Below are 16,528 nucleotides of genomic sequence, written 5' to 3' on the forward strand. Positions count from 1 at the left end.
AAAGTGTCATTAAAAAATAAATCTATATAAAACATTTTAATTAATATATATTAGCACTTCAATAAGATGAGCATTCCAGTTATGATATTTTAGAATTAGATCTCATATACTGTCCTAGGCTAGGCTTGCATTCCAGTAAAAATAGTTGAACATTAGATCCAAAATAGACAAGAATCAGATTAATAAATCTTGCATGTATCGCTCATCAAATAAATAAATATAAATAGCTCATATTTATCCAAACTATGTCATTTAGGTAGAAGCTAGCTTAAAAGTGTTGTGTAAATACACATGAAAGAATTGTGTTGTCTTACACATCGAGTCATTAGACAGGAAGCCCATCAAGCCTCAGAGAGAAGAAGACAGGAAGTCAGGGGCCATCGCTTGACAGGCTTTAACACTGCATTTAGACCACAGAGAGAGAAAAGAAAGAAGATATCTAAAAACCTTTTTATTATTTAGTTATTTAAAGAGTACAATAATAAGAAAGTTATTTTATTTTCCCACCCATCCCACACATCTTCTTTACATTTAACTTCATGAATCATTTATCATGGTGAGATTAGATTTACACATTTAATTTGAATATTTATACAAAGTTGAAACTTTCCAGACAATAGCTAGTGATCAGAATCTGCATGTTAATATCTAAAAAAGTTGATTTTTACACTCTGAGATATATGTTTTTGTTTCAGGGAAATAACCATTTGGTTCATGCTAAGATATTATTTAATTAGAGGAAAGAGAGAGAAGAAATACGGCGACAAATATTGCGGAAAATGTCATCCGCTCACAAGTACATTAACTCCACAGAAATAGAATATTAGCCCAATAACTAAGAGATGCTGGTGAGAGACTGATTTTAAATGCATGTAAAATAAAACAAAACTTTCTAAAATAAATAACTCTCTTCTTTTCCTCCCTTGAGTTACATCTATTACTTTGTAGACTCAATTTCCAATGCATTAATGGCTAAGATGAGTTCAATCTTATATATTAAATTATTCTATTTTATTACATTTTATGCCATGAATCGCCCATTATGCTGTAAATACATTAACATATCAAAACTGAATATAATTTTTTGAATTTCATCTTTCCAGGCAACATGAACTGGTGACTCAAATGAGCAGGTAATTTAAGGTAAAATTAAGGTCTTTTGTTATTTATTAATTTAACTTAATTTTTAAAAGATTTTTTTCACATCTCTTCTCCAGTATTTCAGTGAGTCATATGATGTTAACTTAAAAAGAATAGTTGTAAACAGGAAGAATAATATATATATAACAATAAGTAAAAGGAAATAAATAAATAAAGGTTTTAATCACATATTTAAAGAGTATTCTTTCATCAGTCTACTTCTAACTTCTTAATGCATGCGTTCAATGTTTTGAGACCTCAACTTCCTCTATTGGCGTGAATTATGAAGTGAGGATAAGGCGGGGAAATCGTCAAACTATAGGAGATTCAAGTAGCTGATTCCACGACCTTTGACCCTTGAGAACACAAATCACATTTGGATGAAACAGCATCACACTGTTGATCCTGTATCATTTATAATTTTCTACTCACCCTCATGTCGACGTAGGGTTGACATAGGGTTACGTTTGATGACTATTTCAAGAAGCATCTTAAGACCTTTTTATTTGTGCAGGCTTTTTCTTGACTTGTCTGAGAAAGACCCTTTACAAATAATAATTACTAACTTACTTACGTTTTACATTGTTCATCTGAGTTTTATTTTCGATGCAGAGTGATTTTCTAGGTCACTTCAGCTAAAACCACGATACTTATATCCTTCCTGCTTGTATTTCACTCACGCAGATGAAACCCACGAGACATTTAGGAAGTTAAGATCATACAGCTGACGGCCGCTATGAGAATATGAAGATAGATATGGTGTTATTTTAGGGCATTTAAATTCAAATCTATATATACAGGTCAGCCATCAATTTCAAAGGTTTGCTTGAATAACTTAAAAAAAAAGGTTTGATCCACTTTGTAACAGTATGTTTTGCTTTTTTTCCAGCTCAACCGACACCTGATGACAGACATCAGGGTGAAGACATGTCGAGACACACCGAGATGAAACCTGTAGACATGAAAAATTGTGCATAGATGCAGACTGTTGTCATTTATTATTGTTTAGAAAAGAATGATTATGATGATTGATTCTGTTTCCTCCATGTCAAATTCCACTCGGATTTTATTATTATTTTATTCTTACTAATGGGGAATATTGTTCCTTCTTTCGTCCTTTAAGAATAAAATCTATTAAAGATAAAGACTGACTTAACAGACCATGTTTTAAGCTGTTACCAGCCTGTTCTGATTTCACTCAACTTTTGAGATTAAAACGAAAAAAAAAAAAAAAAATGTTCGTGAGCCACTCTCTTATCAGATTGTCAGACGTTCTTTATAGGCTCTTCCTCTTCCTCATCTACTTAGAAGTGTTCAGAGTTTCCCCCGAGACTGTTGACTCTGCTGGGCTTGTTGCAAGATGCTGTTCAAATTCTCCCTCGTTCTTCTCTTTGTGATCGAAAGTAAGTATCTGCGCAACCATTAATAGATTAATGAAAATGTAAAGGTGTTAATACTCTCTTGAGAAGTGAAAAATTGCATCACTCATTTTATCACTATTTACGGAATGTTTTTGTTGCAGAAGTTGGATTTACCACCACCGAACCGATCGGACAAAATGTGACTCTTCATTGTCACCTTCCGAAAGAAGTTGGAAAATGTTATTTGATTAAATTTTCTGGCAAAATTGAAACTGGAGTTGAAGAAACCACTGATTCCAACTGCACAGCTAATACTTATAATCATAGTATGAAAGTGAAGAGTGACAACTTGACGGACACAGGATTTCACCTCAATATAAAGGGGAAAGACGCAGGATTTGTCTTCTGTGCTAATGGTTCTTCTTCAAACATCACATTTTTTAATGGAACGCTTCATGAAGTCAATGGTAAATATATTTTTGTTAATTTCCTTACGAAAACATATAAAAAAAGCCTCAAAATCATTTAATTTCCTTTATATTTCATATATATTAAGAAATGTTTTACTAAATACATCTAATGAAGAAAAAAATCAGCTCACCACATCTGATTATTTTTCTTCAGATCTTTCTCCAGGTTATTCTCAACTCTTGATTCCACTTGTGCTTGCGGGAGGTCTCCTAATAAGTTTAGGAGCTGTAACTTGGCTGCTTTGCATCATCAAGAAACAGAAACGTGACTTGCAGGGTGAGAAAGTATTTGTTTAAGTTATTCATTCATTCTTTTTAAATTATTGTACAGATTTTACACTGATCCTATATATGGCTGTAATCTGGTGTTTTAAAAAAAAAACGTCATATTGATGTTAAGGTTGATAAAAGGACTTAAAGTGATAGTTCACCCAAAATTCTAATTTTAATCATTTTCTACTTCCCTTATGTTCACTTAGGGTTGGGATTATTATAGAGTAATCTGTTCCGTTTTAGATTTATAGATAAAAATGTATGTATTCACCCTGTGTTTATTCTTGTATTGAAGCCTCAACGAGAAGAATTGTTCCTGAAAAATGTAAGTAAGTCTGCTACAAACTAAAATATAGAAACTTATTTAAGTTTATTCACAACAATTAATAATGTCAATGCTTAAATACAAGATGGACTTTACAGACAAGCAGTATGGAGGTATTTGGATGTTTTTAAGTGTCTTTTTTTGATGAAGATAGAGACAAAGACGTATGAACATACATGTTTGCCTAAAACTTTAATAAGGGAACTAATTACTCTGAAAATAATGAGTAGAAATTGAGTGAAATTTGAATTTGGGGTGAACCATTACTTTAGGTATTTTTGGCATTTTTTGGTTCCTTGGGCTACTGGCAAACCATTTTTAAAATCCTAATGCAATGCTGAGCAGAAGTCATTGAGAAACTGATCTAATCTGGTTTCGAAACTTTTAAAGAGTAAAATATAACAGTTAAAAAAAAAAAAGCGTCTTCTATTTCAACAGCCTCTTTTGACTCTAGTCCTCTTTATGTCCTTATCTACTGCTTCTATGAATCTAATGAGTTTCAGTTACTCTTCTACTTTTACCTTGCAAGACCAACATGAAAAAATAACACACTCATTATTTTTCTTTTATTATTTACTTCTTTAAGCTGCTGCTTCCTCCTTGGAAATAACCTCCTCGGATCATCAGAGTTGTCAGCAGGTAACTTTAAAAATATTGTTGTAAACCCTGAACAACTATATATATATATATATATATATATATATATATATATATATATATATATATATATATATATATATATTGTCCTTTCTTTCTGAAACTAATACATATTTCTTCTCCTACAGGGAAATGAAGATGCGTTGACTTATACTGTTCCAAAATACACCAAGAAGAGGACAGGAAAGCCAGAAAACAAATCCGAAAATGTGATTTATTCCAGCATGAGAGTTGAAGAAAAGTGAAGACTTGGATCATCTGACAAACCCTGGAAGTCGCCAACCTTTTTGTCTGTTAGTCGCTGCTGTCTGATGACAACTGTGGCTTTTTCACTCCTGTATGATAATGATTTGACTTCATTAAACCAATGCTTGCTTGGCTTTCTGTTTAACTATCATTTTTAAGAGTGTTTCATTTTTTTTTTTTAATAATTTGCTTTGAATGAAACTTGTCAGAATAATTAATAAACACATTTGTTACTTTAATTTGAAATGTTGTCAATCTCCGACCATCAGCATCACAAAAGTGAAGTGGTTTTTCATCCATTTACTTTCAGCACGTCTATCAGTTTAGTTTCACACGTCTGTGTTTCCTGCCACAAGATCTTAGATGCTACATGATTATAGATTGTTGAGACCATCATTTCCTTTCACACAAATGAAAACTAAAGCTGAGAATCAGATGGGAACCATTGTGTGCTATCGAGATATACAGCTTAGTACACTTTGACCATGTGATTGAAAATCAGCCAATCAACGAATAACTACTTTGTTCCCTCCCATCTTCTCTTTAGTCTATTCAACCGTATCGCTCGCTCAGTGTTGACTGTGCTGGACTTAACAAGAAGATGTTGCACCTTTTCGGTCTTCTGTTCGCCATCGCACGTACGTATATTTAATTGCCTTAAGAATGATGATGAATTATGTTTGTATTAATCATGTCTTACCAATAATTACTCTGAAAATCTTCATATAAACCTGCATCAGAAGAAAGGTCGACAAATACTACACTAGTTGAATTTTTACTTAATATCTTATGCAAACACTGTCTTTTCTTAAGAACTCTCTTCTTAATTTCTGATGCCAACACAAAACAAACATATAATATTCAGGATTTTGGTTTGAATATTTACTCCTCTATGTTTATCTGTCTGGATTTTGGTTTGAATATTTACTCCTCTATGTTTATCTGTCTGCGTGTGTGTGATCGACTAATCTCCATTTCGATACTTCTCGAACCATAGAGGGGAAAAATAAAACGTTGAAAATGTGTATAATACTAAATACATATTTCCCAAGTTTCAGCTTCTTTTGACATTATGCCTGTATTTACTATTTTCATTCCTTACCCTGTATCTTCAGAGGTTATGGATGATTTGGTTTTCAATTTTTTTGTTTTGTTTTCTATTTATCCTTCGAACTCTTACTCTACTTCCATGATTTACCCTGGCAACGTTGCATATTTTAGCTTCTTAATGTCATGTATTGATTTAAATGTGATTAATAAAATAATGTTTGCTTTCTCCTATATTTTATTCATTCGAATATTTTGCTTCAATGCATTTTGTTTTAATCGTGAGTAATGGGTTAATTTATTTTATTTTGTTTTTCTTTCAGGCGCCACAAGTGAACACACAGTTACAAACGTGACAGTTTCAGAAGGTCAACGAGTTAATTTGACATGCAGATTTACAAATTCAACTGTCAATGAGTCGGGTGTACTCTGGATGAAACTGTCAGTCGTTAACGTCCTTGAAACTTTGCTCGCGACTGAATCCGTTGGCATCCCTTGTGAGTCCAAGTCCACTCGTTTCGAAGCCACTTGCGACCTGTCGGAGTTTGTGCTGCACCTCAGCAGCGCTCAGCGGGAGGACGATGGGTTTTACTTCTGCCTTCAGCTTTTTGGACATAAAGTAACGTTGTTTAATTCCACTTTCTTGAAAGTAGGAAGTATATCAAGGTCAGTTTTTTTATTATTAAAAATATCCACTCACAGACGAATTAAAATGAAACCAGTTTTTTTCTTCTGTTTTAAAGTCCAGAAACTCCTCTTTCCACTTCTACTTGGTTGCTGCTGTTATTTGGTGTTCCTGCTATATTTCTGACTGCTGTTGCTCTACTGATTTACATCAAGAAAGAAATCCTAATATCTAATGGTAAGTGACTATAAATGGTTACTTTTATCACAAAATATACACGGATGAACAACAAAAAAAAACACGACTACATTAAAAGGTGTTTTTTGGTTGTTCCTCTCATAATACACCGTCTCTCACTCGCCTCTGTGAAATGAAGTTCTTAAGAGAAATGTAATTATTTGATACTTAACTCTATATTCAAATATACTTTACCTTTTTTCTTAAAGTCAGCGTCAAAGTCACAAAGTCATGAAGTAAATATTTAATGAAATAATAAAATAATAATTTAAAAGTGCATACGTTTAAAAATATATTTCAGTTACATTAAACTGTTTAAATATTTAAATGCATGACGATTTATAGACTTATTTGTGGCATTTCCCCCATGATAATAACACCAGAAAAAAATGCAAATAATGAAGATTTTGCCCAATTTAGCTTCTGGCTGTTTTCTTCCATCCTTTATTCATAAGTCATTACTTTTTTTTCTTACTTTGGAAAATTTTAACATCATTAAATCAACCAATTAATACATTTTTTGGTCGGTTTTAAGGACGATTGATCTTCCATCCCATGGCATTGGTATATAGATTGTATTCACCAGTATCCATAAACGAATTAAGCACACAGTTTAAACCTAAATAATAACAGCATTTCCTCTGTTATCATTTTTTTTTCAGGTTCTTCATCTCATCAAATGAGGCATCCGACCTCCACTGGTCACCTTCCTAATTTACAGGTAAATATTGAATTTTTTTATTTCTTAAAATAATTCTATGACCAACATTCTTTTCAACACAGGAAGACAATGTGGTATATTCTACAGCAATCTACGCCAGAAAAAACCTCAGAGGAGAGAAGAATCTGCAAATGAGAGCGTCGTCTACTCTGGAGTGAGATTAGAACGTTAGCAAGATAAGAAAGTTGCAGTTTTCCTCATATTTTCTTCACTATATTAATAAAAATATTAATTCACCTGACTTTAGTTTTTTGCTTTTTCTTTCAACTCACATTAATCAACACAAATGCTACGCTGCTTATTCACCAACGAGGGTCAATCTGCCTTTTATGGTCATGTCATATCTATCCAGATCTATCTTGGCCCATACATTATGACGTTGAGAATTATTTTAATTTGATTGTGAATAAAACACGTTTTTGGGAAAGAAAAAAATTAAAATGAAAAGATTCTTAGTAGTATGATCCATTCAATAATGTAAAATGAGTCATGATCTGTTTTGATTCAGGGTTATTGGTAGATCAGGAGTTTAACTATAATCTGGAATTTTGTATTTTCATTTTTGCAGACTACGTAAAATGAAATGTAAAAATTGTAAAAAATGTCTCCAAAAGAGTTTGGTTGTGTGCTATCTAGATAAACTACGTTGTACATTTTGATCATATGATTGAAAATCAACCAATCAGTGAGGACCTCCCTTTTTCCCTCCCAGTTTCTCTTTAGTCTATTCAACCGCGTCTTCTGTTCGCCATACATATAGTTCATTTATCTTATTATGATAATTGCTCTTAATCTATTTTTCCAACCTTGGAAGGGAAGAAAAATCTAGACTTTATTAAATTTAATAACATTTCTTAGTATTTTCCTTGTTGAGATGTTCATGTCCTTTTCTCTAAATATATCTATTTTTAAATCTTCTGTTCTTATTGATTGTTTATACAATGCTGATGCAATTTGACGGAGCCAACAAAGAGAGTTTTTAGTATTCTGATTTTAATATTTCCTTTTGTTGTTGACTTTGAACAGAGACTTAATTCTTTAATGTCGTATTTTTGCAAACAACTACAACTGTAACTGTTTTTTTTTTTGTTTTATCCTTTTTATTATTTAATTTACTTCAAACCCTTACACAATTAAACCTTCCTGACTTACACAGGGAACGTTGTGTATTTTATCGTGCTAATCAAAACTTGGAATAATGTTAAATTAAAAGTTAAATTTAAATTTAAATGTATTACTAAAGTTTTGTGTTTGAATTGTGATGTGGGATGAAATGGGCGAAGTTAAACTATTTTATCTTGTTCTTCTTTCAGGAGCCACAAGTGAACACACACTTACAAATGGTAGTTTCAGAAGAACAAAGTGTAAATTTGACATGCAGAGTCGCAACCTTCGATTTCCATCTAGCAGATGTAATTTAAATTAAACTGTCAGTCGATAAAATCCTTGAAACTTTTCTCACGACTGAATCCTTGGGCATCCAAGTTTTACTCCTGCCTTTATTCTAATTCAACCATTTTCTTTTTTTGGTTTTGTTCATAATCTAGGGTTTTCCCTTCCTCTTATTCTACTCATCTGCTTCTGTTATTTGTAGCTTTCGCATTACAGCTGCTGCTCTAATGATTTACATCAAGAAAAAGTTGATGGAATCTGAAGGTAAGTGACGCTAATAATCATGACATGGTAATATGTGAATGAAAAAAATAGGAAGAACAAACAAGACTTAATATGCTTTTTATTTTTTCATTTTTAATTTAAGAAAATTACTAATTCAATACTATACAGTAACTCACTCGTTCGGCTGTGATATACAATATGCTAGGAACCATTAGCTTTATCAACAACAAACATCTGCAGCTACGCTCTTCACACAAATGTAAGTTCTTAAGTTCAAGTTTCAATTAAATTATGGTAATAATACCATTATGGTCTTTCAAAAAATTTGATATAAATATTTTGCGATTACTGAAATTAAATTAATTGAAACTTATTAAACCTAATGTTAAAATGTCTCTTGAAAAATATAAATATTTATTTAGAAACGACCATGATTATATGTGGAATCCTCCCATGATAATAAGAGAAAAACGCTTACTTTATTGTTTTTGGTAGTTTTTCCAATGATAATATTTAAATACCTTTTCCAAATTATCTATAAATAGTTTAACTATTGTCTAAACAAAAAGGAGCTGTCTCGCCTGTAGTAAATACAAAACTCTGCAGCGAGAATTCTGACTTGCTCTTGTAGGAGAACTCACATTTCTCTGATCCTTAAAACTCTGGATTGGCTGCCAGTTTCTTGGATCAATTGTAAAATTCTGGTTCTTACTTTCAGAGCTATTAATGGTCAGGCTCCTCCTTACATCAGTGATGCGATCCAGACTTACACCCCAGCTCGGGCTCTGAGGTCTGTGGATCAGAATCTACTGATGGTTCCTAAACAAGCTTCCGGACCAGAGGAAAGAAAGCCTTCCAGACTGTTGCTCCTAAGCTTTGGAACGATCTTCCTCTCACTCTGTGTTTGATGATCTACTGACTCCTTCAAGAAGACAAACTCCTGTATAAGGCGCTTTACAAATAACCATTACTTACCTACTTACTTACTTACTTACTATCAAGCACCAAAATTCTTAATGACGGTTTCCCTTTTTCAGCTTCTTCGTCTCCTCAAATGAATGATCCGACCTCCACTGGTTACCAGCCTAATTTAGAGGTAATTATTGACTGCTTCGCTTTTCATAGTCTGGTGTGACTGATATTATTTTGACACAACTCTACAGGAAGTCTACACACATGTGGTTTTTATTCTGCACCAAGAAAAAAAAACCTCACTGGAGAGAAGAGTCTGCGAAACAGAGCTTCATCTACTCTGGAGTGAGATTGATGGTTAGCAATATGAATAAGTTGATGAAGGTTTTGTTCATATCTTCTTTAACTATAATTAAAATCTATCAATCTGTCTGACTCAAGTTGTTGTTGTTGTGTGGACTACATTTAACTGATATTTAAATCATTATTTGAATCACTGTAATCCGTTTCTGCTTTTAGATGGTGTTTTTATTGTCTACTTAAAATAAAGCTTTCTGGAGTTCATCTATTAAAATTAAGAAGTCCCGTCAAGATTGTCAGTGACTTTAACTCGAAGTAACTCACCAGGATCAAGTTGAATGGATAAAGAATAATGGAGATAAAAATGTTAATAAAGTCTTCTCCTCTTCTTGCGAAACAAACAGAAGGATATAAGAAAAAAAAAGTTTATTTCAGTGACTTCCTGTTAATTTAGTTGCGTGCTCTATATCCCCAAAACCGTGCAGCAGAATCAGCCAGAGCTCTCAGACAAACCAAAATCGTGAAAGGTACTTTGACCAATCTATAGCTAGATCGAAACACTAAATCCACCTGAGCACGTCAACAGGAAGCCCTTCGAGTTTCAGAAGCTGTTTCTCATAAAAAGTTTTTTTTTTTCAGTCGATGAAACTCTTCTCTTTAAGTTATTAATGTTTTAAAGAAATGTAAGAAAATATATATTTAAATAAACTGTAATATAAAAAATATATATATTTGGAGTTGGAGATTGAATTCAATTGTTTGATTTATTAGTTTTATATTATATTTTATGAAATTTTAATACATTATCAGTTGAATGAAGAACTAAGACATTTCGTGTTCACAAACTATTTGCGTGCGACAAGAAAACCTCAACGATGTACTCGCATCAACTCTGAAACTTTTCTTGGCTATTATAAGAACTTTGAGGGGTTGGTCTTGACAGGAAGTGTTGTAGGTTAAAGTTTAGTTTCATTACCTTAGAATTGAGTGCTTCAGATCTAGCTACACCAGAATATGAAACAAAAAAGATTTCTTATATGACTATGATATATCATAAAACATTCATGGATTCATTATTAGACAAGTAATTACTTATTCTGAAGTAAAAAACATACAAAAATGTTAATTTTCGCTGCTTTACTTTTCAATATTTTGGAAGATTTTTTTTATATTATTGTAATTTTACTCTTAATTTTTCCCATGAAAATAAAAAATTAAAAAACCTGAATTACATTACAAAATGAGTCTTTTTTTAAAAAATGTATAACCAGGGAAGAAAATGCAGATGATCAAAACGTCTAGAAGGTTGTAAAGTTCCTGTAAGTTCACCTGATGAAGAAAACCTCATTTCATCATTTTCATTTCATTCGAAATAGCTTTTCCATCACCGTGTGTGAAACCACATGATATAAATCTACTGAAGTCTGCGAAACTGTGCAAGGTTACACAGGAAGTATATTTCTACAGATCAGCCAATCATGTAGAGTCTGACAGTCAAAAGCTTCATCATTCTCTCCAAGTCTTCAGAGCACGACAGGATCTTGAGGCATGATGTTTGCGACACTGGCAGCTCTTATTCTCCTCTGGACATTTCCTGCAGCTCTGACACAAAGCCAGACTCCACAAAAAAGCTCCGTCATCAGGGCTGAAGTCGGGAAAGACGTAACACTGACTTGTGCCGCTGAGTCGGAACACAGGTCCAGGTGGCACAGGTTCGGGTGGCACAGGCTCGACTTTGGATTTATGCCTCAGACAATTGTGAAAGGATCTTATAAGGATGTAAAACTTACTCCTGAGTTTGCTGACTCAAGACTAAACTTCACAAAATGGAAGGATTTGTATCGTCTCACAATCTCAAATGTGACACAGGATGATGAAGGAACATATTTCTGTGAAACTGGAGAGTCGGTTGTAAGCACATTTGTCAACAAGACTGATTTAAAGATTGTCGGTAAGAATCTCTTTTTTTTTCTAATAATAACATTGAATGATTCTAACCAGTCACTTTATCCTTGTGATTGACACAGACAGACAAAAGAAGCGTTACCATGTTGAACAGGGGACCATTGTAGAGGCTGGTTTGTATCGCGCTTTAAAGAAAAACATTTTAAGACATTTTTTTTTAAAAGGTGATATGCTCTACGATATTAAAACAATGTTTTAAAGTCAGTAATAATTATCCACAAATAAATATTTACATTTTGATTTTTTTTTTGTATTTAATAGAAGGACTTGTTGGTTTTCCATGAAACCTATAAGACTAGTACAAACTACTAAAAGTTTACCGATGCATGTATCATTTGAAATTGTACATACATTTTATTGGAAACATGGGGAAAAGTTTCCATCGAAGCATCTCTGCACATTCACAGCTAGTGAGCTCAGTTTCAATTTGTTTTGTCGTTTCCTGTTAACTTGAAACTTTGAGGTAGGAAAGTTCTGCCTCAACATTGACATAATATGAGGCAATGTTTTCACATCGCTTAGCAAAATAGAATTTTAATTTTATTTAGTGATTTGTTCATGCCATTAAATGAGTCATTTGAGTTTTTGTTTTTCTCTCTCTCTCACAGCATGTGGACCTCAAATAATGACTATTGTGCTTGGAGTACTGTTGGCAATTAGTTTGGGAGTAATAGCAGCTTTGGTTGTTTCCGGAAGAGTTTGCAAAGGTAGGCTGTCTTTGCATTTACTTTAAAGTTTTACTTTTACTTTGATTATATTTCTGTTCACCAGTCAAAAATACAATCAATTTTTCATGATCCCGCGAACAATGTGAACAAAATAAATGTTGCACAAGTTTTGAAAATGTGATTTTCTAAAGTCTCCAAAAAACAGGAAAAATTTACCTTTTTTCATTAGAAAAAATGCCCCAAAATCAACATCTCTGAGAGTGGATAAAATAGCCCCCAAAAATGTTGAAATCTTGATTGTCTAATGTCTAAAAAAGCAAAAACTATAGAGCCTTTTTTCATTGGAAAAAATGCCACAAAACCAAAGGTTATTATTCCGTGGATGATTTAAACACAAATAAATGTTGCCCAAATGTTTACTGATGTCTAAAGAAAAGGAAAACAATTAACCTTCTTTTCATTACAAGAAGATGAAAAATGGCCAAAATTCAACGTCCCTAAAAAAGGGGGAAAAATCTGCTAAATCAAAGTTCATGATCCCTTGGATTTTGTGAAAAGATCTCAGAAAAGAAATCCACCTTTTTTCAATGAAAAAAACCTACCCAAACTGGAGATTTCCGTAACTGAAAGATTGAATTTTCAAAATGGCGACTATTTCTAATTGCCTTCTAAAGCCTTTCAGGGGGTGATGTTGCTGATACAAAGTCCAAGTTTTATACAGTCCATGGTCAGACCTCATGCTTCTCTGACATTTCAGCTCCTCCTTACACTAAAATGTATAATCTTATTGTAACATAACAGTTGTAAAACACCTAATAATTTCAATATTTTGAATGTATTAACAGAAGGACGATCGGCTAGAGCTCCATTTGAGACCACTGACCAGACACAATGCGAGGTGAGTTTATTATTCACTCAGTGGTAAATGAAACCAATACACACCTCACAACAAGAAGGGCTTTGGTTTGTTCAGTCTGAAGAAACTTTTTGGTTTGGATTGGCAACTGTGGCTCCAGAGCCTATTATGTAGCTCTTTGAGCCTTCTGATGACGCTCACTGAGGTTTTAAAAAATAAGTGTCAGAATAAATGTGGGTATTTAATGCAAATGTTTTGAGCGTTGTAATGCCAATGGTGCATTAAAAAAAAAGCAGCTTTTTCCTTTCAGTTTGACTTTATTCAACAAAAACTGTCACTGCTGGATATAACGAATAGGAGCATGAGAATAAAAAACATATTCTCTTCACCATTATCAGCTGTAACTCTTAAAGGAACAGTAACACGCCAAAGATGATGATGATGATGATGATGATGATGATGATGATGATGATGATGATGATGATGATGATGATGATGATGATGATGATGATGATGATGATGATGATGATGATACAATTATTCTGATATATATGAATTTATATATAACCTTTCGGAGTTACAAATACCAATTGTAGGAATTGTTTCTAAAAAACTTAAACAAGTCTATATTTTAAGTCTTTTTGTAGAGGAAGCTGCTAGTGTCTCCTTATTTAAACACATTGCAAGCGCAACATTTACAAGCTTAAAACATACAGACATATTACTTTTTTTTTTAACAATTCCTCTTGTCGGGGCTTCAATATAATATGGACATTACAGACGAGCAGTATGGAGGTATTCGGATGTTTTTAAGTTTTTATCAAAATAAATGGATTAAGAAAAAATGATGTAGGATATTTTGACAGCTAACTTAAAAAAAAATCAGTATTACTTCAACTGTATTTTCAATTGTTACTTTGTTGTTGTTTCTTGGTCTTTTTGAGTATTTCATAGTATTTCAGGATAAATATAAACATTTAACTAAATCTGTTAATAGTTTATGATGAATATTGGGGACATTTGAATGAAATGAATCCAAAATAAACTTATATACCATTAAATGAGAACTTAAGGTCAGTTAAATAATATATTTTTGAGTTATCTCATTGAGGGCTTTGACTTCAATCTCTCTTCCATCATTCACAGGACGGTGAATCAGTCCACTATGCAGCTCTGAATTTTCCAATGAAGAAATCAAAGAGAAAGCAGAAAACACAGGATTGCATCTACTCCGAAACCTCTGCGGGCATGTGCTGAACTGATTTCAAGATAAAAGACACAAAGATTGGAGAGGTTGTTTAAACCTTGAGAAATAACTTCTGAATCAACGCTTCATCACAGAAGCGTAAACGCACGTCTCCTCCTCGTGGTCTTGCTCTTCTTGTGGTCTGTCAGCTCTCTTTTCAAACCTCAGGTTTGAAGCATATATCAAAGAATGGGTCTGATGGAAAAATAATCAATGGTGATTATTAATACAATTTTCAGACTAGAAAATAGACTTACAGATTGATGGAGGACATCATTGTTATCTTGAAGCGTAGTCCTGCCTAATGAAGAGAAATTATTCATTTTTTAAAATACTAAAATTAGGGTTTGTTTTTCCTACCACTTACCGGACTGACTCTTCAGTGTCTTGATAGAATGAAGCAGAAACAAGATGAACATCAGGCTGATGGTCAAAGCGACGCCCATGAGGACATTATTTCTGTTGCGTTTTGTCGCTTCACACAAACCTGCTGTGAGAGGAAATCAAATGACCTCAAAGTTATTTAAAAAGGATAATGACCTTCGACCTTTTTTTTCTTGACAATATGTTTCAAATCCAAAACTTGTAATATGTTATCTTTATTTTAATTTATTATTTGTCAATTGTGTTTTTCCATCCAATGGACACATTTTTTGAGTTGTTGATGAGTCACTCCGGAAATATCTTTGTTACTCTCATGACTAAGAGTCACTGTATGAGTCTTGGTTGACTTCCTACTATAACCTAGGGTCTAGCATTAGAGTCTGGGAGGGGCACAAAGTAGAGTTTCTACTCCCTCATTAGATTAGATTAGATTAGAGGAGCCAGTTGAGGGGCCTCATAAGAACTTCTTGTTAAGTCAGCCCGAGAGCAAATTTACTAATTTCATCTCGCTTTTTTGGCTGTTTTTACCATTTATTTTAATCTTTATACTGCCGGCTTAAGTTGAACAAAAAAAAAAGTCTTAATTCTTTGATGCCTGCATCCATTGGAGAACTCAAACTTCCCAATAAAAATTAAAAGCTCCATAACAAACTAAGGTACATTTCTAATGAAATTGAATATGTAAAAAAATATTTATAAAAACATGTTTTTTGTTCTTTCTTTTGTACTCATGTAAAAAAAAAGTTATATTAAAGCATTTACAACCCTAATCATAACCTATGAAGATTTCCTTTCCATTTTACAACATAAATAGTTTCATGTTAATCCATAGAATCGATCATAATATCATAATAATAATAATGATGAAAATATGGAGATAAAAAAAAATAAAATGATAAGATATAATGTATGATAAACTTGTGATAGAAATCAGTACCTGAAGTCTCGTGCTCAGACATTCCACTTGACCCTTCTCCGCACAAAGACCCATTGGTGGTGTTGAAAAGGCTGATATTCATGAGGAAGTTGTAGATGCATTTTTTCTACTCATGTCCCCAGAGATCATCTTCACAAATGTCCACATGAATTCCTTCGGTGCAAACAAGACTGGGGTTGGACCGAAACTTTCCAGGTGGAAAACAGGTGTCATGTTTTGGTGCTTTCCTGTTTTATTTTGTAGTCGGTTTCCTGTTTTGGTTCGTGTTTTTGTTTGTGTCTTGACAGACGCTGGCAGGTGCGTGGCTGGGGGTGATTGAATGGCGGGTTCTTCCCACAGAAAAGGAGCGTCGCGGACCTAAAGAACTCGCCAGAGAATTGAGTTTCCAGACTAGGTTGGCATTCGTAGATTCTCTTTGCTCGTGTTTCCTATGAACTGTTTCCGGAAGACCCCTGACGTTGTCAGCGCCTTGTTTTGCTCACGTGAGTTTTTTCCCTCTTTTGTTTTAGTTCCGGATCTGAGATACCGATCTCCAGCCGCG

General features: G+C 33.3%; 2 protein-coding genes and 1 long non-coding RNA gene across 4 annotated transcripts; 2 read left to right on the forward strand and 1 right to left on the reverse strand.

Moving 5' to 3' along the window:
* The first annotated feature begins 2,288 nt into the window (after window positions 1–2,288).
* LOC148071931 (uncharacterized) lies at window positions 2,289–4,743 on the forward strand. Of its 2 annotated transcripts, XR_015712813.1 has the most exons (5): window positions 2,289–2,543; window positions 2,663–2,968; window positions 3,126–3,248; window positions 3,540–4,208; window positions 4,355–4,743. It is a non-coding gene; the product is annotated as an uncharacterized LOC148071931 (long non-coding RNA). The 2 variants fall into 2 exon arrangements; XR_015712812.1 differs by having other exon boundaries at window positions 3,126–4,208.
* Window positions 4,744–11,482: 6,739 nt separating this feature from the next.
* Window positions 11,483–14,696, forward strand: LOC148071932 (uncharacterized). The gene is made up of 5 exons (XM_087798941.1): window positions 11,483–11,882; window positions 11,959–12,009; window positions 12,505–12,603; window positions 13,410–13,462; window positions 14,567–14,696. The coding sequence occupies exons 1-5, from the start codon at window positions 11,483–11,485 to the stop codon at window positions 14,675–14,677; spliced, it is 714 nt and encodes a 237-aa protein (XP_087655067.1). The 3' UTR covers window positions 14,678–14,696.
* Window positions 14,697–14,744: 48 nt separating this feature from the next.
* On the reverse strand, window positions 14,745–16,123 carry LOC148071933 (uncharacterized). Its single transcript, XM_087798942.1, has 4 exons — window positions 15,988–16,123; window positions 15,034–15,156; window positions 14,924–14,967; window positions 14,745–14,861 (listed from the first exon to the last, which is right to left on the reverse strand). Exons 1-4 carry the CDS (start codon window positions 16,067–16,069, stop codon window positions 14,745–14,747), a joined length of 366 nt encoding a protein of 121 aa, XP_087655068.1. The 5' UTR covers window positions 16,070–16,123.
* Window positions 16,124–16,528: the final 405 nt, after the last annotated feature.

Source organism: Callionymus lyra, chromosome 9, assembly GCF_982586985.1.
Source record: "Callionymus lyra chromosome 9, fCalLyr1.hap1.1, whole genome shotgun sequence".
NCBI classification, from domain to species: Eukaryota; Metazoa; Chordata; class Actinopteri; order Syngnathiformes; family Callionymidae; genus Callionymus; species Callionymus lyra.